General features: G+C 41.0%; 1 protein-coding gene across 1 annotated transcript in view; it reads right to left on the bottom strand.

Moving 5' to 3' along the window:
• The window catches only part of LOC136375175 (E3 ubiquitin-protein ligase SH3RF3-like), a 92576-nt gene that overhangs the window by 10418 nt on the left and 58674 nt on the right, over nt 1-23484 (bottom strand). Inside the window, exon 9 of the mRNA XM_066340543.1 lies at nt 465-802. Coding sequence (XP_066196640.1) covers nt 465-802 — 338 coding nt within the window. The remainder of the gene's footprint in view (nt 1-464; nt 803-23484) is intronic.

The raw sequence follows: 23484 nt of genomic DNA, 5'->3' as shown, positions 1-23484 counted from the left end.
TACCTTTTTTGGTAACAGGTCACTGAAGATGCCTTATCTGTAACTATTCTAAACAAGAAGAATTTGCAACAGTCTCTGGTATTGCAGAACAAGACATGTCCAGATGAGTCATCATATGTCAAGTCCTTAGGTTAAAATACTGGAATCCCATTGAAAATGTGGCATTTGCCACAGCATTTACACCATTTGGGCTGAGAAAGCAGTGCTGTCCTCCACATTTAGACCAGGGCTGTGGAGTGTCATGGACAGGTGCTCTTAAACATTTCTTTAAACCTGCACAGTGTACCAAATGATTTTTGATGGGCAGATGCATGTAGGTCCTGTCTTCCTAAAAGACAGCTGAGCCCCATACAGTCAATCCACAGAACACCAAAACTACAACAACCCTTGAGGAAGTTAAACTTTCATCCCCCCTCCAATTGCCCCCTGTGGATGCAGGCAAGCTCAGGAGAAACACCACGCACCTTTCCCGGGGCAAAGGCTTGGGCTCTGGCCGAATAGCTGCCATGGAAGAGAGGGGTGGCCTGGCAGGTGAAGGGATGGAAAAATTCAAATCCAAGGAGCCTGTTTTCCTGTGCAGAGGCTCCAGCCCCATGGCTCCTTGCATTTCACTCTCGATAGGGCATGAGCCGGCCCTGCCGTGACTGGAGAGGGAGGAGAGCTCAGGTCCCACTGCCCCTTGCAGAACTCCTTCAATGGCTGTCTGTGGGTCGTGCGTGGGGGACACAGATGGTGGGGACCGGGGCTTCTTCTTTGTTGATGCTCCTGCTAGAAGTTTCAACAGCCCACTCTTCTTCTCCTTCTGCAAAGGAACCAAACAAAACATGGGCAGTGAGCAGACATACCAACTCCCTTTGTTTTTGTTTTGGAAAATCTCAATGTGTGAGGCAGAAAACCACTCAAAACTGCCATAGGGGTTGATCCAGGCAGAACTTGATCCTAGGAAAATCCCTCCCCATTGAAAAGGGCTTCAACTAATTCAGTAGAGTAAGGACCAAACATACTGCAAAGATTATCTCCATTTTCAAATCTATCCAGGCAGTGATCATGTGCCTTTTGAAAGGAAGAGTGCAGCTACACTGGTACAGCAAAGACAGAAACCTCCCACGCAGAGAAGACAGCAAGCAGAGTGCTGCCCTCTCTCTTCAAGAAGAATTGTGTCCCTCAATAGAGATACATTCCACAAGTAAGAAGTCAGGACCCATGGCTAAAAACCTCTGCTGGGAAGCACAATGGGCTGAGGAGAGATTTCAGATCCCAGCCCACTGCAAGAGAAGCATTCATCATTACTGCCATGATTTACTAGGAGGGAGAACGGAGGCAGGAGAATCTGGTTTAACAGCTCTTTCCAGAACATGCTCCCTTTCACATCCTGCATCACACAGCAATAATGATTCGTGTCTCCCTCCCAGAAGTGGGTCACTTCCCCTCATGTGTTAACGTATCACCTTGATGTTTGAAGATAGACCACAAAATTCACTTTTGTCAATTGCAGTGGCAGTGCATGGGAGGTTTCAAAGTTCTACAAGGGTTTGTGACACAGAGAAATGAAAAGATTATAACAGCACACTTTCAATTAATGGGGGAAAAAAGTTTAGCCTGTGTTCCTGAGGAAACACATCTGACCTTTGGAATTTATAACTGTGTGAGAAATCCTACTGCACATTTACCTCAACACACACAAATACCAAATACTATGTTCTTCATCTTGAATTTTTTTTGACTAGAGGTTTGCATGTAGAAACTGGCCATCCTCTGGCATGTGCTCCACAATACTAAGTTAGAGTTGCAACCAGCAATGCTGTGCAGTAAGCTTTTCCATTTTTAAAAAATTACACTAGAAGCTTTGCAAAGGTCCATTAGATTTCTTCCTCTTTTGTCAGAAGTGAAAGCCATTACCCAAACTATCTTCAGAGGCTAAGGGATGTGAAGTTTAGCTGTATTTGATAATTTGTTCAATAATAGGATCCCAGGGGATAAAAATCAAACCTAGAAACGGTGAGACTTATGGAACAGAAACTCTCTCTATATATTCAAGTAGGAACACTCGTTGGAAATAAAAGCCAGTAATTTATTTATTCTCTGTAGACAAAATGTCCCATGCAAGGTTTAAAATTATGCTCTTTCATGTTCTGGCTGCTGAAGTAATTTCTCAAAGCAGCTTTAAAGAATAGAAAGGCTACAATAAAATAAGTATAAGCTTTTGGAAGACGCTTGGATTTACTACAGTAAATGTACTTGGAGCATCTGGTATCTCTGCTTCCAAAGTTCTTGTTTCCAGTCTTTAACTGTCATGGACTGGTAAGAAAACAGAAATACCTGAGATGTCAAGACACAGAAGAGATAAAATGAAGCACAGTTGTTGTCACAGAGCCGAAGTCCACTGATTTTTAAAGAGCAGAGTCTGAACAGTGCATCCAGATCCTGGTCCCTTGCACACCACTGGTTATGTTTTAGAAGAGTGTTTTGTACTTACAGGATGAAAAGGATCCATCCTGTCAAGATGTACACCCAGGCAGAATCCATGGAAGGTAAGGGAAGGTGGCCATATGGCAGCACCAGGTCAAAAAAATTAAATCAATTCTCCTGGAAACAATAGAAAAGCAGACAAGATGCCCCAGATAAATATCTTCTTCCCCCGATAGGAAGGGATTGTATGGAAAGAGTGCTTTCTGGAATTCACCTGAAACACCAGATAAAATGCTTCAGTTTTTCTCTCACTGTCTAATTAAGAAATATTGTTGCTGTCATCGTTATGTAAAATTCTAAAGCTTTTCATTGCAAAACTCTTCTTTCCCTGTGGCACACTGAAACAATAGCTCTAATGATCCCAGCATCCTGTGTCAATATGCATTTGAAGGTGTCCAAAGGTCAGTGACAGAATACAATAGCCATTGTGGGGCTCTGGAGAAAGGCTCTTGTGCAGCAGTGAGCACTTTGAGCCTCTCTAATTGGCAGTCTTGCAAATGCAAAGTAACTATGTGAACAATTAATAGTCCTATGTAGTAGCAGCTTTTCTAATTTTTGCTTCTAATTTAAACACCTTGGCAAATTTTCATTAGAAAATCCTTGTGCAACTTAGACCATTTAAGGCACAGAAGCAAAAATATTTGGAATGAAGAGGTGCTCACACCCATCTACACATTAAAAAGCAGGTGAGTCTGACAGCCATTCAGTTTTGTTTACAAGAACAGCTTCCACTCTACAGGGTTAGCCCTGGCATAGATTTCTACTCTTAAGCTACTATCCCTTAGAAAACAGAAAGCTATAATGAACTTGCTGATCTATCCTTTGTTCTACTTTAATAAAAGGAAAAATAAAGAATTGATTTTTAGCCCCTGCTAAAAATTTACTGGTTTTGCTGAGCATTTTACTAAACTCCTGAAACTAATATCTGTAGTCTCAGAAGACAGAAGACGACTTAGTTCAATTGCTAAGTGTAGTCAAAACCTGAGCAGTACCATCCTTCAAGTTGTGGCCTTGGGCAAGGTGTTTGGCGGAGACCTGATACCAACCACTTTGTGTGAGTAGAGATTAGACAGTATGTCCAGCTCTTTCTCCCTTTGAGTTTGGCTCTCAGACTTCTGGTATCACATAACCAGATGCTCTACTGACACTGCTCAGAGCATTTCAAGCAAAAGAAGGTCTGTCAGGAACTGAAAATTTACTGCAATGTCTCTCATGAGAAACAGATTGGGTTTGAGCCTTCTGTGATCAGCAGTTCAACCTAAACCACTACATGTCTCCCTCTGTCTGTAAAATGGGACTAAGTTGAAACTCCTCATTGTGCTGTGGGAACTCATTAATGATTCTAGTGTTACAAAGCTCTACATTTATTTGGGAGCAACCACATTTCTTTGGGAGCAACCAGCTCTTTTCCATGCTGTAATATTAAAAAAAAAATAAAAGAGAATGGGATGTTAGTATGCAGTTCCAGTAGTGATTTATTGCAAATGTCCAAGTATTATGAATTCATTTAATATTTAGTGTAATAGCAGCCATCCTTCACAAGAAATTAATATTTATATATCTATTCAAGACAGTCCTTCAGTAGTTTCACTGTAAATCAATGAAGCATTAATGGGCATAAATGCTGTAGAGAAATCTACACCGATTGGTTACAGACTCTGTTGCTTTTGAAAAGAGATAAGAAGTTTACAGGGGACATATCTGATGACTTTCAGAAATGTTTTTGAATTAAAAAAATAGTTTACTTTTTTTCCATTCACAGATAGTTGTTTTATTATTTTCTAGGAAATCTGTAATCTCCTGAAACAGCTGTGTAATTAGTGAGTTTTCTTTGTCTAGTAGCTACATTTCCAACTGACTGCAAACTGTGTTTGACAACCCTACCCCCTGAATCTGCCAAGGTCAGACCTTCACATCTGTGTTGATGGATAGATCCACAGTGTGGACAGCACTTCTACCATCTCCTGGTTACTGCCCACATGTTTATATGAATTTAAATCATCACCTTTGTGTTGCCCAGGTTTTATTCTAGGACATTCAGAGTCAAAACTTCCAAACAATTAACTTCAAAAGGATTCAAAGGAAAGCAAAGGAACAAAATTAGCCTTTACAAAAAAAAAAAAAAAAAAAAAACCAAAAACCCACTCTGTGAACACAGACAGTATAGAAAATTCAGAATTTTTTCTCTGGCACAGCTGACAGTGGAGGCTCTGTTCCTGTGGTGTAGCATGAAGGAATCTCAGAGGAAATCAGTCTCTAGCAACACAAGGATGGGATGGGCAGCACTTCTGTGACCCTGCAACATACCCTTAGGGAGGCCAGCACTTGGACAGGTGCTCCTCTCAATATGTCACAGTGAGAATGAGTTTGGAAAAGTGAATGCTATCTGAGCTTAAGGACTCACGAAGGATTAGATCAAAATTAAAGTCTGAGATAAGTAAATGTTGAAATATTTTGCTTCACAGTAATTGGGGATGATTTTTCCCCTCATTAATAACTCACTTGAAGATAATAACTAGCTCTTCTTTCAGCTTCAGAGATGAGATGAGCACCGAATGCAGCTACTTCATTGATGACTGAGTGATAACAGAGTCCCTTGTCTCAAAAGAAATAATCATGCCATAATCTAAATATCAATTACCTGCACTGGTTATATTAATATAGTTTTTTTTTTTTTTTAAACCACCCAAATACGCAGAACATTCTGGTTTAGTTTTCTTCCTCTGCAGCTCCTAATACCTAATTTTCTACCTATCCAGGTTCATTAAACAAATGAGGAAACCTTACTGCTGCTGATAGAAAAGCTGTCTCCACTCACTGAAATGAGGTAATTTCTCATGCAACATCAGTTACATCAATAGATAAGAGAGCCAGAGGGAGAAGAAGAGGTTTCATTTAAAAAAGAAGAAAAAAGAAACAAAACTGCTTAAATGCTGCCCTGAACCCTATGAGGGCTAAAATGCCCTCACAAATCAGGAACTCATCTATCAGTCAGTACCCCCAAAACACCACTTATCATTGCTTGTTTAACTTGGTCAGTGCCTGTTTGAGTAAATGTAAGTTAGCGGCTGGAGAACAGTGCATTTTTATTCTAATTCCAACATGGCTTCGGCAATTGATGCTTGCATTGAAACAGTAGATCATATTTTGGATTGTCTCTGAGCAAAAAAACAATCTGGGTTTTTAAAATCTGTGAAATTATTTGACTTGGGGTCAAAAAGCCCTGCCAAAACCCCCCAAACCAATATCATCCCAAAGGAAAGCTTCAGGTCTGAAATATCTTTGGATATGTATTTATTATGTGCAATTTGCTACTATTTCTCATGAGACATTGATGACATACTGAACAAGACAGCAGCAATTACTTACTACACAATTTCTTCTCATTTTAGGGAAAGACTCATCTGGTGTCATATATTGTATGGAAATAATTGCGAAAGATTTAGTTTTTAATGGAGACAGCTGCTCCTGACCACAAGTCTGTCCTGGGTTGTAGTATAGGATGTATTCTATCACCATCTTCATGAACTGATGAATCCAATTGTTGGAGCAGTGCTCTTCCCAGGCCTCCCTTCCCTCTGGGGTGCCTTCAGTTAATGGCCCATCAATGCCTTGTGCATGACTCATAGATAACTCCCTCCGGGAGTTATCTCTCTTTAATGGGCCATCAAGGAGCCCCTGTATGACTCATCATCCCATTGTGAGATGCTCCGCCCATGGGGAGGAGCCAAGCATTCTCACCTGGATATAAACTGGGATTTAGGACAGTACAGGCAGCCCTCATCCACTGGATTCCCAGAGGACCAGAGCTACCAGACCTTTCTACGAGATCACTGCTTCAGGAAGACACCTCACCTGGACTGCTTCCATCACCCTGCTCAGGTTGTATTCTGACTCTGTCAGTGGTCTTTTTGTACTATTGCATTTATTTTATTTTATCTTTTTTCCCTTTTCTTCTCATTAAATTATATTTCTGACTTGAAGCCTCTCACTTGTTTTACTTTCAAACCACAATGAAGTCTATTATTATAATCTCAGTATACATGTTATATGCCAAGAAACAAAAAGGATTTTAAGATCATAGTATCTTTAGCTTTTAAATTCCAGTGACAGTAACATGCACACAGATGTGCACAAAATACTCTATTTATTTGAAGATAGATACTATTAAAAACAGGGGGAAATGAGTAAAATGTATTGCTAGATCTGACTTCGAATTTTAAATGTTTTGAAAACAAAACTGAGAATAAGAAATTAGTGTTCAGGTCCCAATACAGCAAAGCACATAGGCACTTCATCATGTGCTGTTGTTGAACTGAGGCTGATGCAAGACTCTAGAGACTACAAAAAGAGATAAAGAGGGAATCTAAAAATATATTTCAATATTCAATTTATACGGACTATTAGATCTTTCAAACACTGGAGCAAAGTCGAAGTCTAGCTCAAAGGAAAAAAAAAAAAAAAAGAAAAGAAAAAACCCAGCAAAAAGTCCCAAAAACAAACATAAGAGGAAGCAGAGAGCCTCAGCTATTGCTAAGCTTCCTGGAGGCTACCAAATTCAGAAGAGGTAGAAGGTAAAAGAGACTCTAACACAGTTAATTCTGAATGAGGGACAGATGACCTGCTCCACTGATACTGTAGCAGTTTTAGTGCTACTTTTTCACAGGAACAGCTGAAACACAGCACAGGGAGTTAAAAACTACTGCTGCAATGAAGTAACTCAAACTTGTGTACAGATAAACTGAAATGCAACAACACTATCAAAGAAGTGATGAAACCATACTTCTCAAGTGGACCGTGTGACATTTTCACTTCCTTCCTAGCAGCCATCCTCTCTAGAACTAAGGTCAGATGAATATGTTTTAGTCTTAATTTTAGTCCACCTCTGCCGTTGAAGCGTGAGCAACCTCTTTGGTACACAAAAGAAAGGAGAAGCTCTCATATCCTTGTACGTTTGACATTCAGCTTCTTTCTTTGCTCAGCAATCCACAGGATTTCAATTATCCAACAACCAGTAGGGGAAGTTCAGCTCCAAGCACTGAGATCTCCCCTCTTCACTCCAGTCTCCTGCCCACCACACTGCCTACACGGAGAAGCATAATGTATGTACTTCGGGCATGCCTGGAAAGCAGAAAACTGACAGGAAATACTCACTTACAAAATCCCCTACTGTGGACACAGTACTTGGGAAATGGATTGCTTTTTTCCCACAGTACAGGAATTAGGGGGAATCTAAATGACATTATCAGGCAAATTGTAGAAACTGAAAAATAGGAAGCACTTTTTCACACAACACATAATTAAATGGAGTCTTCCTGCACATAGTATTGTGGAAGCCAAAAGTATGAAGAGGTTCAAAGGGGATTAGACAAATTAATGGAGAACAGACCTAGCAAGGGCTATTAAAACAGTGGTATGAATCCAAACTCTGCTTCAGTAAATCCCAACAGGTAAATGAAACATATACTTAGAGCACATACAAGGTAACTCCACCTCACTATAAAGGGACTGTGAAAACAGCAACATTCTCAGAATTATTGCTATGGTAAAAAAATTTAGGTATTTTGGCAAAAGCTTAGGAAACAGGAAAAAGCCAGGAATGAGCCCTCCCCTGTGCCCTCTCAGCTTTGGGAAATCAGCTGTTCAGAGACTTCCTCAGCTGCAAGGGTCTGAGAGAGGGCAAAAGGCAGCCATCAGGATGCAGTGTCAGCCAAGGAAGAGACACAAAGGGTTGGGAACTGCAACCCAAGAGCACTTACACAGCCCTGCAACTGCTATTTGGATTCCTCGGCACCATCTGTGCTGTGCAAACCACTGATTGAGGGTTACTGCACTCACACTGCACCAAGGAGACACAAAAGTACCAGTGACAGGGCTGACAAGGCCCTATTCCTTCTTGGATACCAGTTTGCTTCCTAACATGACATTGCACTGCCTTTGTACATGCCAAGGGTTCCCTTGCCACTATGATGAGGGTTGCCCTATGATACACTGTGTCTTGAGGACCTAACCTAATCTGAGGCCTAGAAATGTTACGCCTTTGTTTTAATACAAATCAAGATGCCTTAATTGAGGCATGGATTTGAGAAATCCCAACTGATCTTCTATAGTAGATTAAAGAGCATATACTGTATGTTAGAATGTATTCCAAGCAGTATTTTAGAATATATAAAGTGGCATCTAGTGAATACCGAACACTGTATCTGTTACCCTTTTGCACATATTTAAACACCACAAGTATGGGAAACCTTCGGCATACTTAGAAGATTAACTAGAAGAACTAGCCTAAACAACAGAATAACAGGGTTAAGGGTGCAGATAAGGAGAACAACACAGACTCTAAGATTATATGTTCCCTTGAAAACGTGCCAAGAAGGCCAAAGCACACATGGGAGAGATAAAGGTGAAGAGGTGAATGAAAGAAGACCACTACCACGGCCCAGAGACCGCCACCACCAAGGACTGAGCATGCCCAGAAGGGTGTGGACTAATTACCATACCAAGCGAGGATGGGCGGGATCAGGGAATGAATATGTATGAAGAGGGTCTGTGGAATGTCATGCATATGTAAGGCCTCAAGGAATAAGAAGGAGGGCAAGCTCCCAGGGGGAGTATGAGTGTCTTTGGGGAAATTATTCCCCACGCATCTCGACGTCGATAAATACATACTGCTCTAACAACTGTTATTAGTTGTAGAGTTTTTTCTGTGGCGTTTTCATAAATGATGTAGGCAACTGTGGCAGACTAACTGTACTTTCTAGAGAGTTGAAGCAAAACAGCTGGATAGGCCATGAGCGTTCTTGTGAAACTTTAGGTTCATTTATTCAAACTAGAGGATAATTTATCACAGCTTGACTGACAGGATTCTGAAATGGGAAAAAGATGTACAAAGAAATTAAATGCTAGATAAAGTATTTAAAATTAAAGTTCCTAAATAAGATGATTTAGACTGACTGGTTAGGTTGCTGCTCCTTATCTCTCATGAGGAAGTGAAAATGATTTATTGGTCCTGGGAAGCATTGGGAACAACACTCACATTTTGCAGAAAGCCAGAGCAACCTCACTCACTGAACACCTGAATGAAAGAGAATCAATGACAGAAGCCACAATGCGCTTCAATATACTTAGTCTTACACATAGTTGGGTCTGGCTCTACCCATTCATGAGGGATAGATTTTGTTTCAGAAGCAAACTGTTAAAATTGCTTGGCCTTCCTTTGTAATCTTGTCAAATGACAGGCAAGTGACACTTGTGCTTTTATGGAAAGCAGATACCTGAGGGTAAATGGTTTGGATTAGTGGAGGCCATCTTGTGCCTTATCAATGATGTATTTATTCCCACTTGGTTGATCTTGTTCCAGCAGCTGTGCCACCTCAGGCTATAATTTCAGCACTTCCAACAAACTACACAGTACTGGGCTGGCCTGCACTCAGAGGGAAGATTGCTTGTGGAAAAATCAGGTATCACAGGAGGCACGTTCTCCTCTCAAAATCCATTCCCCATTGGAAGAAAAAAAAGGTCTGTCAGTGGACAGTGCAAAACTGCCAGAATTTGTGTGTATAACGCCTTGGGTTATGTAACCAAAAAAAAATGTTTATTCTATTTTTCCATCTGTTGAAACTGGTTAGGGAGATGTTTTCTTTATCTCTTGTATGACCCATTCCTCATAACTCCAGGGGGAAGGCAGCGGGTTCCTTCTGATAATGGGCCAGCTTTTAAAACCAGGTGGGGTGTTGTTCTTTATCTCTTCCACAACCTGCCCACCCTCTGGGGGATATCTTCTGTTAATGGGCCGTTAAGGCTCACTACAACATTACATCATTCCATTGTGAGATCCTCCACCCAGTGTGCGAAGCCAACCTAGATAAAAACTGAGGCCCAAGAACACCAGGCATCCTGGTTTTCCACTGGATTCCTGGAGGAAGACTGGACCCATCTCGCCATCACTGGACCCTTTTCTACAGGATCATCTCTACTCAAACAGAAACGCATTTGCACTCCAGAAGGACTTGACTGGACAGCTTCCAACACCCTGACCAACAGGGTGTCAGCTTGTATTTCTGACTCTGTCAGGGTTTCTAGGATTTTGTTTGTTAGTTTGCTTGGGTTTTTTGTACTATTACATTTGTATTCTTAATATTCCTAGTATTGAATATATCTTAATATCTTAAGATATCTTAATATTCCCAGTAAAAACCTGTTATTCCTATTCTCAAATCTTTGCCTGAAAGCCCTTAATTGCAAAATTATAATAATTTGGAGGGAGGAGGTTTACATTCTTCATTCCAAGGAAAACTCCAGTTTTCCCTGGCAGACACCTGTCTTCCCAAACCAAGACAATACTCTGATAGTGAAATAACTCCTTCCAAGGATTAAATGGCTCCTTAGCTGGAGATAGAGGAGTCAGATGAGACTGACAGACTACATCACACTTGCATGGACTGTGGTCTAGGAAGGACCAAAGCAGAAGCTCCTCTTGTCTGTATTTCTGAAAATTATCTGGGCTTTGCACTGCTGCTGGGGCAGCCTGGACTGAGTGAGGGACAGGAATGAGAGGGGCCATGATGGTCCTCAGATGGTCTGACATTTTAAGAGCAAGTCCCTGACACTATCAAAGCCAAGAGCATGAAAATTTTGCTCTCTGAAGGCTGACCTCCAGTTTTGGCATCTATCACAGTATTAAATATGAGCATTCTCCCAAAATTTTTTGATTTATTTAATGCATTAAAAACATCAGGCATTTTCCCTACTCCCTCTTACCATCATGACAGTGTATCTCAAACAAAGCAAGTGATATTACTAAAATGCTCAAGCTGATGGCTTCTTTTCTGGGAGTAAGAGAAGCTCAGTGTATGAGCACACAGGGGTCTGCAGGAAGCCACATGTGCTATTTTTCCATGGGCATCACAGACCCTGCTAAGATGTGTCTTGCACAGGTACAGAACTGTTGACCTGCACACTGATGAGGGATCAATTACTGAAGTGCATAAGCTTTGCAGGCAAAACAGCTGAGGTTTCTGTACCCTCCCCTGTCAGCTGTGCTACAGACATTTTCACTCCTACTGTATTTCCAAGCAGCCCTGTGAGTTACTCCTAGGACACACTAAGATGACTGAAGTAGTTTTCTCTCATGAAGACCAATTGATCAAGTATAGTCTTCAGAAAAAAATGTAGAAAGAAATGCAGAATAATTTTAAAGTATTGCAAAGAAAGTGGCTGTCAGTGTCAGAGGAATGACCAGGCACGTAAATGAAATTTCTTCGCTAAAATCACCAAGGAACTGTCACTTTCCAAATGCCACAACACTTGGGTTGTAATAACTTGAGAGCTTTGCCGTGGCAAAAGCCTTGCTTTCACAAGTCTTCACAGCCCATGTCATAAGAGCATCTTCTCTTCAGCAAAAAAAGAAGATTTCATTTTTTTTTCCTAGTTTCATCTTTTTTCTGCTTAAAAAAAATACACACATGCCATCCCTCCCTCCCCTCATTTGCTTAAAATACCCTATACTAAAGACAGGTCTTTAGGAATATAAAATTCCTCTTTGTTAAATTAAAGTGCAGAGCAAGGAGGATAAGCAGTGAGAAACAGAGCTAACCAAAGGGAACAACTAGGGCATAAGCAAGGAAGGGGAGCCAAAAGCACTGTGGCTTTTTTTTTCACTTTTGTACTAACCCTGGTTTTACTTTGCTATCCTGTCCCTCCATTCTACCTTCCCTTCATTTGTCAGTTTAGCCCTCTTCTTTTTCCCTGCCACATGACCTGCAGATATGACCATGTAATGAAATGCAACTAAGACACTGATTTAACTAATTACTGCTTGTCATGTGGGCTACCCAAGCTCATGTTCTCTATTTCCTCATTCTCTCCCAACTGTGAGAAAAAACACATTAGCTCAAATGTCAGGCTTAAAGTGATCTGGGTAACCGAAGATGTGTGAGGATAAGCTTTATGCCAGCATTGACAGTAGGGTAATATCAGTGATGCAGCCAGTGACAAGTATCTCACATAGGCTACAGACTCACATCTGTAACCTCAAGTGCTCCCTGAACACAAATTTGTTGCATGTCTGGATTGTGCTATGCAATAAGGCAGTGACATCTGGTTGGTGTTTTCATTTGCAACTACTGCAGAAATAATTACCAGTGGCAGCACATATACAACATATTCCTCTTCACTCTGCCAGCTAGTTGACTGATGCAGAAGAGGCCAGTGTGACCTGAAACAAATGGTGAATCCTGCCAACCAATGGAAAGAAATGGTCAATTTCAACATATAAGTTAAAAATGCCTCTGTGAAGATGTTGGGCAAATATATCTCACATCTGAAAATAATGGAAACTATATAAAGATAAAATCACTACTGCACTAGAGCAGAAATGACAGTGTTGTCATTCCATCTCTGAGCCTGCCTACCACAGATGAAGATGAAAAACCCTTTACACAAGTCAGATAACGGTGCAAAACTGCAGAGTTGATTGACAGACTGGCAGGCTTTCTTATTTTCATTTTAGCAAAACAGCGTGGGCAAATATTAATTTAGAATTGTCCCATCCTCAATTTGATCCTGGTTGATTGGAATGTCTCTGCCTATAAAGATAACAGAATTAGTAGCCCATTAGTTAAGCAATCATGACTTCTATTCAAGGTCCTGTACTATGATTACTTTGCCGAATCTGACAATCTTCCTATGTCAGACTAGGCAATATGATGAATATCTTGCACAGGTTTGTTCTTTCAACTTCTTCCTGCCAGAAGAGCAATGTGTGTGTTTGAGGAGCGCCTTCAAGGCTCCCTCTTTTTAACTCAGCAGTATTCATGCAAGAATTCCAACTACAGATAACCAGATGCTACCAGTTGCTTTGCAATGTTTTCCAGTTAATGATTTTCTGTCAAACCATGAGGACATTTCAAGTATGTACGATCAGAGCATGTCTTAGTCCCAGTGCTAGTCAATCTTTCCATTAATTACTTGCTGTGTGAACTACTGAGCGTACTTCTAAAACCAGCAGTGGGTACCAAGCTGATTGAGTCCACAAGCAATGTCCCGATTTTACCTGGGACAGAGTTAATTTTCTTCATAGTAGCTTGTATGGTGCTACATTTTGGATTTTTGATCAAACTGTGTTAATAACACACCCTGGTTTAGTTAGCAAGCACCCCTTGCACATTGTTAAGGCTTTTTCTGCCTCTCACCCACCCCACCAACAAAGGGGTTGGGAGTGCACAAGGAGTTGGGAACGGACACAGCCAGGACAGCCGAGCCCAAGTGACCAAACAGATATATCAGACTATATGGTGTCATGTTCAGCAACTGAAAACCTGGGGAAGAGGTACCAAGTGGGGCACATTCAGGGTGATGGTGGTTGTCATTTCAAGTCACCATTACTGTAATAAAGCTGAAGATCTGCCAGTAGGGAATGGTGAGTGAATTCCTCATCTTGCTTTGCTTGTGTGCATGGCTTTTGCTGTATCTAATAAAGTGTCTTTATCTCATTCCATGAGTTTTCTCACTTTTACTGATTCTTTTCCCCTTTCCACTGTAGCAGGGAGCAAGTGAGCGGCTGTGTAAATCTAAGATGCTGCCAGGGTTAATCCACAACAGTAATATTAACATGGTAAGAATTCAAAACAATTTTCCAAAAATGGAGAAATTATCCCAAATCACTATAATGAAATCTGCAAAAAAACTCCAACCGATCCCCCCCACCCCCTCTCCCCAAAACAACTGTTAGGAATGAGAAATCAAATGCTGCAATATGAGGAGTGACTGGCCAGCCAGCAGTTCTGCAAAGGAACATAGAAGTTACACTGGGACACAAACTGGGAGTGAAAAAGACAAGATTTATCTGTAAACAACTTCTATATAAGTAATTGAAAATGCTTATTCCACCCTAATTTGCACTAATCAAATCAATCTCAGCACAACTCCACTCTGGGACACTGCTCTTTAAGACTCCAGCAAGCTGTAGACTGCCCAGAGGAGAGATGAAAGTGTAATGGGAGGTCTAGAAAACATTACTGTGAAGAAAGGAAGGAAGTGGGCTCGGTGAGGTTGGAAGAAGAGAATTCTCAAGGACCAAACACATTATTAGTTCTCTAACATGTGAAAGGCTGTCAAGAGAAAGCTGATCAGCAGTTCTATCTGGAGCAAGACATGAAGACGCAAGACTGAAGATAACCATGAAAGATTTGTTAGGGATAATAGGGAAATTTCTGACCCGAGGAATATGAAAGGAGGGAATGGATTGTTCAGGGAAGTTGCAGAACTGTGTTAATGGAACAATTTCAAGAAAAGTTAGGCATCTCTGTTGGGTAACTGGTATCCACCTGACTTTCTCACAGCAGATGAATGGAAATCCATTCCAGGCTTCAGGGCCACCATCCTTACCACCTCCCCTGTGCCACTGCCTCTGCTGGCCAACTGTATCTCTCAGCCACAGAGATAAACTTTCTTTACTCTAAGTCTGCCAGCCAGGGGTATTTGGCTTAGATCTAAAACCTGTCCAGAAAAATTTTAAAAGTTGGAAAATCTGTTCCCTCTTTTATGTCCTGGTCAAATCCCAGCTTATGCACTTCCCTTGCCACAGCAGGCAACATTGTGTTGATAGGATCTGCCTGCTTGACCTCCTCCCTTTTTTGTCTCAAAACTAAAGATATAAAAAATAACATGACATTGTACAGAAGGGAATAGAAATCTCTGAGGTCATAAAAAAGCCACCTAGTTCCATTTGAAAACATGAATACAGTGATCTGGGACTGAAGGTTAGTATTACAGCTTCTGTAGTCTTAACTTACAGAAGCAAGTCAGTGAATGCGAATCAAATAAAATATATGCAAAAAAAAAGGCAAAGCAAGAGGTTGAGTTCTGCCTTTACAAAAACTTGCTTTTGAGAAGGTTGACTGCGTAACACACTATATTAATTGATTGCAGGCAGCCTTCCAATGTAGTGTCAGAAAGGTGACTTTTGCATAGTATACTTTTTGAATTCCTGAGACTAATCTTTTCTCCAGAGGGCAAAATAGTAACATCTTTTTTTCAGTTCTTCAGAGATGAGCACTGACTCCATGTCTTTACTTGGTCCAAAGAGATTTACTAGATGCTTGAGACATTCAGTCAAAAAAATAACAAACCAGACTGACTCTAAAGTGGCTTTTACCATTTGGCAAAGGAAAGGTGGGGGGCTTGTAAAATTTTATGCTGCTTCTGTAATATGAATAATAATCAAAAGTGTGCAAAATATGATAAATATCCCTTTGCTATAACTTGAGTATGCCCTCAAGTTACATAACAAAAATAGAAGCATGCCACAGATATTTGTTGACTGTTTTAACATGCTATTCCTACAGTATTGATCTTTTGTCAGAAACTGCAATTTCTTTCAGTTTACGTAATTCTTCCAGCAGAGCTCGCTGAAAGATTTCTGCATTGACAGTAGATATTTTAACCCACTTAGGAAAAAGAAACATAGGTACTGAAAAGTCGATTAGAGACAATTTTCACAGGAAAGTTCAGGGTTTGTCTCTGTAAAAAAACTGCATTGGCACTTTAAATTCTTGTAGCTCAGTGAGTAATCTCTGTTGCCTTTTGGTGGTTTAATACTGGCTTGTGAATTCACAGCTGGAAAACCACTGAAGAAAACAAATGAGTCCTGAATGTGTGGGATGCCAAGATGCCACCAACTCTGACACACTGCAAGTTGTTTCATTGTTTTCAAGGCATCCAGCTTCCTGCTATGTTTTTCTGCTGGAATGGTTTAATCTTGCACATCTTCCTCCCTGGGAGTGGTAGGGTAGTGTCAGCTCATGCCGGCTCTGTGTGTTACTGCTTCAGGAAGAAAGGAGAACTACAAGGACAGGAAGAGCATTCACACTCTGGGGTTTTTAACCCATGCATGAGGATTGAGAGCTTGATGTCATGAGGGAATGAGAGACCAAGACATATTCTTCAGGACCAGGGCAAGGAGAGAGCCGAAGCCATGAGGGGATGCTCAGCTGCAGAGCTGTGTAGTCTGGGGTGGGGATTGGCCCCTATGATCCCGCAACAGGCGGAATGTGTCAATGTCTCCCATTGATAGCACAAGAGCGATTACATTTCACCGGACGTACTTGCCATCCCCACCCACAGCCTGGCCCCATGCAGCCATCTGGTCCTGCATGATTCCTTCTGCAGGCAGGGGAATGCCATGGGAACGCCAGTGCCGGGATGCTCACACACAGACACACACTCGCACACACACACGCCTCCAGCCTTCTGCTTCCAGTGCTCCCTTGCATGCTCTTTCTTTTGTCAGTTCTACTTCTTTCCTCAAGCCATGCTAAGGATTTAGCAAAAGCTCGTGGTTCCTCTGTGCTATAAAATTAGGTCTCTACAGGTGCCAGGAGAATACTGTGCCTTGGCATCCAAACAGCTTCATCTCCAGTTAGTAGATAAACTGAATTTCCTCTTAAAGTTAAAGCGCTCTCCATCTTCTCTTCCCCAGGATCTGCTTCCCCTTACGGCTGTAGAATGCAGTACAGAACCACTCAAAAGAGTGTTAGAGAAATCCACTGTGGACACTTGAGAAATCCTGTGACAGCACTGTGAGGCAGATAAGCAGAGGCGGGGGGAGTGGAGAGAAAAAAAGGAATAGCTTTCGGAGAGTGCTTGGCAGCAAAGTCAGCGCTTGAAATATCTGTGGGGAGTTTGAAAGCATTTCCTAACATCAAAAATGTGAAGAAGAAAAAGAAATTTTGATCAATGACTTATTGCCCTTGATCTAAGCAAAAGAATCCTAGCCAGTCAGAAATAACAGAAATCTGTTTTATTGTAAAGCTTAAGTTTTCTATGTTTTGACAGCTGGGGCTCATGCTTTCGGCTGGGTAATTTGCCAGCCTTAAAATATTCATCGCTGAGTTGCCAGGTTCTTGTCCTTTCAAACTGAGCTCTAACGATGAAGGAGAAGGTGCTGGAGAGATTTTAAGCATGAGTTTTATGCCCTAAAACAGAACTCTGTGGCCTGAGTTCACATGACCAGAAAAAGAGGTTTCCAATCCCTGGCCAAGTTTCTGGTGAATCACTTGTTGGTCACTGAGCCAAGATTCACTTTCTGGAGCATGGGAAGCAGTGGCTCATTTGTGATGAAGACAGCCCCCTTGCCTTTGTTGAGAGGAAATGGATTAACAGTATGTATTCTGTGTACAGATCTTGAGAGAACTGAACTAAAATATTCCAGACTAAAGCATCCTTACCAAGAAACAAACTGGAACATGTTACACTGAAAAGTCATAGCTGTTTCTGAAAATGATCAGTGAAATGCTAGTGTTGGTGGCTCCTGGATCAACTCAGATGTCTTACAGAGTACTCAGGAAAATTAGTGTCACAGAATTTACTCTTTTTGATGCAAACTTCTAGATTACTATTCCAATGCAGCTCCCTCTTAATGCATCCTACACTTACTCTAAGAATTCAAGTCAGGCTCTTCTGGTCTTATGCAAATTTGTATTGTTATGTCTTGTTCTCATTTAATCAGTTGGTTGTTATCGTTCCATTTCACACCTGTGCAACTTAGTGGACTTTCTTAGTTGAACATAAGGAAAATATTTTTCCCAAATTGAAAAATGTTAAATAATTTCGTATCTGGTTGGAAGACTGAATTCCTCTTCCAAAAACTCAGGGTCAGCCTTATTGACTTGGTAGCTGAAAAACCTGCCTGTATCAACTCTGTCCTTAGCTTCTTCTACTTATTATATTATATTTGTCACATCATTTTATATCTACAAAGTCCTTGCAAGTGCTCAACACTTCATTTTTGAGACTGATCTTCCATTTTCTGGTTAAGGAATTAAAATTTCTTTGGGGATTTGAAGTGATAACAAATCCCCTTCACTCGGGGACAAGTTAATATGAGATGAAGTGGCAATGCAGAAACTAACAGTAAATAAAAACGGAAAGTGCATAACTGTGCAGGATCTGGTTCTTCAGGCAGTTTCAGGTTGACCATCTGATAGCTTAATTGGACAGTTGTAATAACTAAGGTCAAAGATCATCTCAAGATTTTATGAAGACGAATATCTAAAAGGCCTTTGATCTAGTCTCCAATTCTACATGAAGCATAGTGGGTGACTAAGTGTGCAGGCAGGAGGCCTGCCCTGAGGGATGCTGCCAGGTAGGACTGGGCACTGGGCTGCAATTTAGGAGAAGGAAGAGAAAGGCACTGACAGGAACGGGGAGTGGTGGAGAGGGAAGTCTCTCTGGTAATATCTATTCTGGCATAAAAGACAGGTCAGGATTTAGCAACAAACCTACATCTGCATCCATTAATCTTTGTGGGTTCAGCTTGTACCAGCTTCCTGCTCTATTCAGCACTGGTGCAGCCTCACCTCAAGTCCTGTGAGAAGTTTTGGGCCCACAATATAAGAAACATATAAAGCTGCTAGAGAGCATCTAAAGAAGGGCTATGAAGATGGTGAAGAGCCTGGAGGGGAACTCATGTGAGGATCTTCTGAGGTAACTTATTCTGGAGAATGAGAGAAGATCTCACAGCAATCTACAACCTCCTCATGAGGAGCAGTGCAGGAGGGCAAGCACTGATCTCTTCTTCTGGTGCCCAGTGACAGGACCTGAGCCAATGGCCTGAAGTCATACCAGGGGAGGTCTAGGTTGGAAAGGTTTCTTCACCCAGAGAGTGGCTGGGCACTGGAACAGGCTCCCCAGAAAGTGGTCACAGCACCAGCCCGACAGAGTTTGAGAAGCATTTGGACAATGCTCCTGAATACAGGGTGGGCTTCTTGGGGTTGTCCTGTGCAGGGCCAGGAGTTGAACTTGATGATCCTTGTGGGTCCCTTCCAACTGAGGATATTTTATGATTCTATGAACTAGCACCCTCCCAGGACAACACAGGAGCATAGTTTGTGTCACACCACTTATCAGGACTGTTCTTGATGAGCAGTCTAGATGTAACCATCTTATTTTGGGGAAAAAAAAAAAAAAAAAAAAAAAAAAAAAAAAAAAAAAAAAAAAAAAAAAAAAAAAAGCTTAGAAGCATGGAGACAAGTCATGCAGGGACATTTGCAGGGCCAGAAAATAGGCCTTGGCTTGTTCTATTTTGCAATGTACTTCTCACACCAGCATCATGCCAAACACACTGTATCATTTGAGGAATGCATTTATTTTGAGCAGGACTGATACTTGAGAAAGTGAGTGACAGTGGTGAAAACAGACAGATGTTTTCTGATTCAGTCTTCACATGCAAAACTGTTGGTGTGTGTTCAAAGTAATTTTCTGAAGACGTTTCTCTTCTGATCTTAACATCAGGAAATAGCAGCCTAGTGTATTTGCCCATTTGTTGTGACTTGTTAATCTAGATCCTCTATATATTCCAGGGACACAGTTCTTAAATTTAAAGCTGCAAACAGACTTGTTCCCTCAGCATACTTGTAAGAAGTGTTTAATTTTACATTGCCAATTTTCAAATATTTCAATATACTCTGGGTAGGTAAAACGATAAGGAATTGCTGTAACACAGTGATGAATTAATGACTTGCTTGATAGTGCAAGCTCTTATTTTCCTCTCTGTCAGTTCTTGGGCCAGACATTTTGGAAGAGTTTAATCAAAATCTTCATCAGAAGCCAAATGAGTGGATTTTAAAGAAAGTTTAATTACAGTGGTCAAACCACCCAGCATGATTCGCTTGATTTGATTAACATAATGAGGAGCTCATTTAATGAGAAATGCATTAATTCATTCAAACAAGTGGTTTTATCAGTGGTATTAAGCATCAACTCAGATTATGTACAGCACAAACTATCATAGCAAAAATTGAGCAAGGTCAAAGCTGTAGTCATACCATAATTACAAGCTCTCAGCTGTAATCTACCAGTTGAACTTGGGTAGTATTCCCTGCCCAAAAAGCAGAATCCCTATTTTAAGAAGCCCCTGAACCATACAGTTTTGCTCCAATTCCACAGCTGAGATCTCAATCTCTTTCTTTCAGATGTTCAGAAGATTTGGGAACTACGACTGAATTCTTTGACTTTCAGATGGCTACACATGCAGATATTAATAACAAATGACAAAGAGCTCAAAGGAACCCTGCTACCACTCCACACCTTTAAAGGAAATGGATGTTGTCCATTTGCTCTTTATCTCTCTCCTGACCCTGTGATGTCTTAGGGATGCTCCCATCCCTAACCTGGCATAGAGTGACCCTGGAGAAAAGCCAGTATTTTACCTCTGGAGAAAGGAACCTCCTTTTTGGAAAAAAAAAAAAAAAAAAAAAAAGCCTCAAGTGAGAAGTATTTGAGAAAATAAGAGTCTCCTTCACACTTTCCTCTCTTCCACTGCCTTCTTTAGATATATTTCATGCCCTATACTTCAACTTCCCTGTTTCAGGACCCATTTTTCTGTGGGCTTTGCACAGCACCCTTCACCTGGACCCCCCACTGGTACTCCTTCTCTGGTGATCCCTGCTCTATCTCCCAGCAGCTTCCAACGCTCTTCTCCCTCCTCTGCTGCCCTGACCACGTTACCTCTTTGACTTGTGCTGTGCTCCCTCACCTTTGCTCAGGCCACTTGTTATTCCTGCAGTGTCTGCGCTGCCCCTGCGGGAGCCGCCTTTCCTGCTACTCCCTACTGTGTCCTACAGCACTGAAACTTCTTTGATTTTCAAGTGCTCTACTTCTCAGCCTGCTTGGCTGCCAGAGTACTTTCCAAGTACTGTTGCACAGTGGACTTAAGCACTGTCTATGGCACAGGTTTTCATCAGCTAACATCAGCAGCTGGTAAAGGAGACCATGCTCAAAACTGTTCCCTAAGCAGACAGGAGGCTGGTCAAGGAGCTGAGATGTGGAGCACAAGCCCAGTTGCAGATGGAATCCTCAAGGATTAGATGCATATCAACAAGTGAAGACTGGCATGGAGGCAGAATTTTACCTCCTGATTAAGTCAGCAGGAATATGACAGTAAGACACTACTATTAAGGTACCTAAATGAATGTAAGTACCGAGGTTCACCTGCAGCTTTGGAAATTTGGATTAAGATCTTCAAGAAATAAGCTGAAGCAGAAAACTAGAGATGTCAAAAAATAGACCTAAGGATTTATTTGCTGTATTACTAGAAAATGAGCATGCAAACCATTCACGCTTATTTGAAAACCATAATCCTTAGGATTATGTCTGCCAGTTGCCTTTAAACCACAAGGAAATGAATAAAAGTTGGAACTGGAGCCCCTTGATTTTAGAGAAATCTTGGGATTTGCCTGTATGTGACTGCTGCACACCAAGAGGAACCCGCGATATTGGCATAAAAACATTTGCCCAGAGGAAAGCATTAACAGTGATGACTGCACCACACACTCAGCAAGGCTGTTCCTGAGGTGAAGCTGATTCCATCTTGGAACAACCAACACAAACAGCATACATGGACTCACTGCAGAAGCTGCCCCTTGGTTTCACATTTAGTATCCCTGAGTGGAATCAATGTGGGAAATCATAAAACATAAATTTTTAGAAGATCATATCTTAAAACACTTTTTTCCCACTATCTCCCAGCCCAGCCTTTAGGCAGACAATCAATATTACTAAAGTTAGAATCTGAAAAAAATTCCCCAAGGACCAATATATCTCACCATACTAGAGTGATAAATGCAAAAATTGCAATTTATCTCCACAGCCCTCAAAAGAACCATGAAAAACAATGGATCCTCGTCATGTCCATCCCTGAATGCAAACTATTTCTTTTTATGTGATATGTGCCATCTGTACCATAGTGAACTCACACTGACAATTCCTGCATAAAAGAAAACATGGTTCATAACAAGAAAATGTCTCCTAAACTAGTTATGCTCTGATCATTCAGCCTTTTTCCTCAATGGTATCCGACAAAAGACACTGGAAAGACTAAGCCAGGATTAAAGTTAACAATTTCATGGGACACCAAAAATTGTTGATTCTAACAACAACAACATTGCTAATTTTATGGCAGATTACAATTTGCATCACATATGATTTGCTAATCTCAGTTTCTCAGGAGATAATTACCTGTGCATTTCTTCCATCCTGTGTTCAACAGAGCTGAAGACCTTATTACCTCTCCTCTTATAACTTCCCCTCTGTTCCTTTCATCTCAAAATACCTGACTGATTAATATAATGAAACTGAACTCAGAAAAATTGCTTCTGATCTTTGCTTATCTGAGAGCTTGCTGTGTTCCTTCTTCTGTTTTTTGCTTCTCGATTTTGTCTGATTTTTTCTTATTATGTGCACTGATAACAGATACTGCCTTTCTCCACTGATATTCCCTCTGAGTGTTATGACACCTTCCTATTTACCAAAAAAAAAAAAAAGCCCAATCAGCCTTCACTTTGAAAATATCAAGCCCTGTTACAGATATGGTTCCAGTTCTGACTCACAGATCCTTTTCTGAGTAGTTACATGGCTTTCATTCTGGCATTATCCAAGCTCTCACTTGCTTCAAAGAAATATTTGGGCTTAGCAAAGAGTAATAACACAACTTATCTGGCCAAACATCAGTCACTATTTCTAAAAGGAAAGGAAACATTGCTAATTCAGATCTTTCTAAAATGAAAGTGAACTATAACATGGACAAGATTCAGGAATATGTTGTTCAGACAGGGCAGTTATGTATTACCCAAACGAGTCAGAAATGACAACTTTTACTGACACTTCCCAAATAGTGAATTGGTCTTTGGCAACACCCATTGCAATGGTGTTGTATATTATTTTCTTCTCTCCTTCATGCATGGAGTTCAAAACCTCTTAACTTTAATTCTCTGCATCCCAATTCAGTAACTTTAAGCTGAAACAGCTTGGGAAAGATTAACCAGTATCTTAGGACTGTGCTCAATATAATTTTGCCTACAGACTTTCAGTGTGCAGTATCACATGAATTAAAATATATGGACCTATGACTTAATGCGATTTAGGAAGTAATAAATAAGCCAGTACACAATGCTCTGAGGCAATGTGCAGCTCCACCACCTCCTGCCAAATGCTATTCCCTTCCTTGGACTTGCAGAA

The sequence above is a fragment of the Sylvia atricapilla genome, chromosome 2, assembly GCF_009819655.1.
Source record: "Sylvia atricapilla isolate bSylAtr1 chromosome 2, bSylAtr1.pri, whole genome shotgun sequence".
Taxonomy (NCBI): Eukaryota; Metazoa; Chordata; class Aves; order Passeriformes; family Sylviidae; genus Sylvia; species Sylvia atricapilla.
Note: the sequence above shows the minus strand (reverse complement) of the source record. Positions and strands in the feature narration are given on the sequence as shown.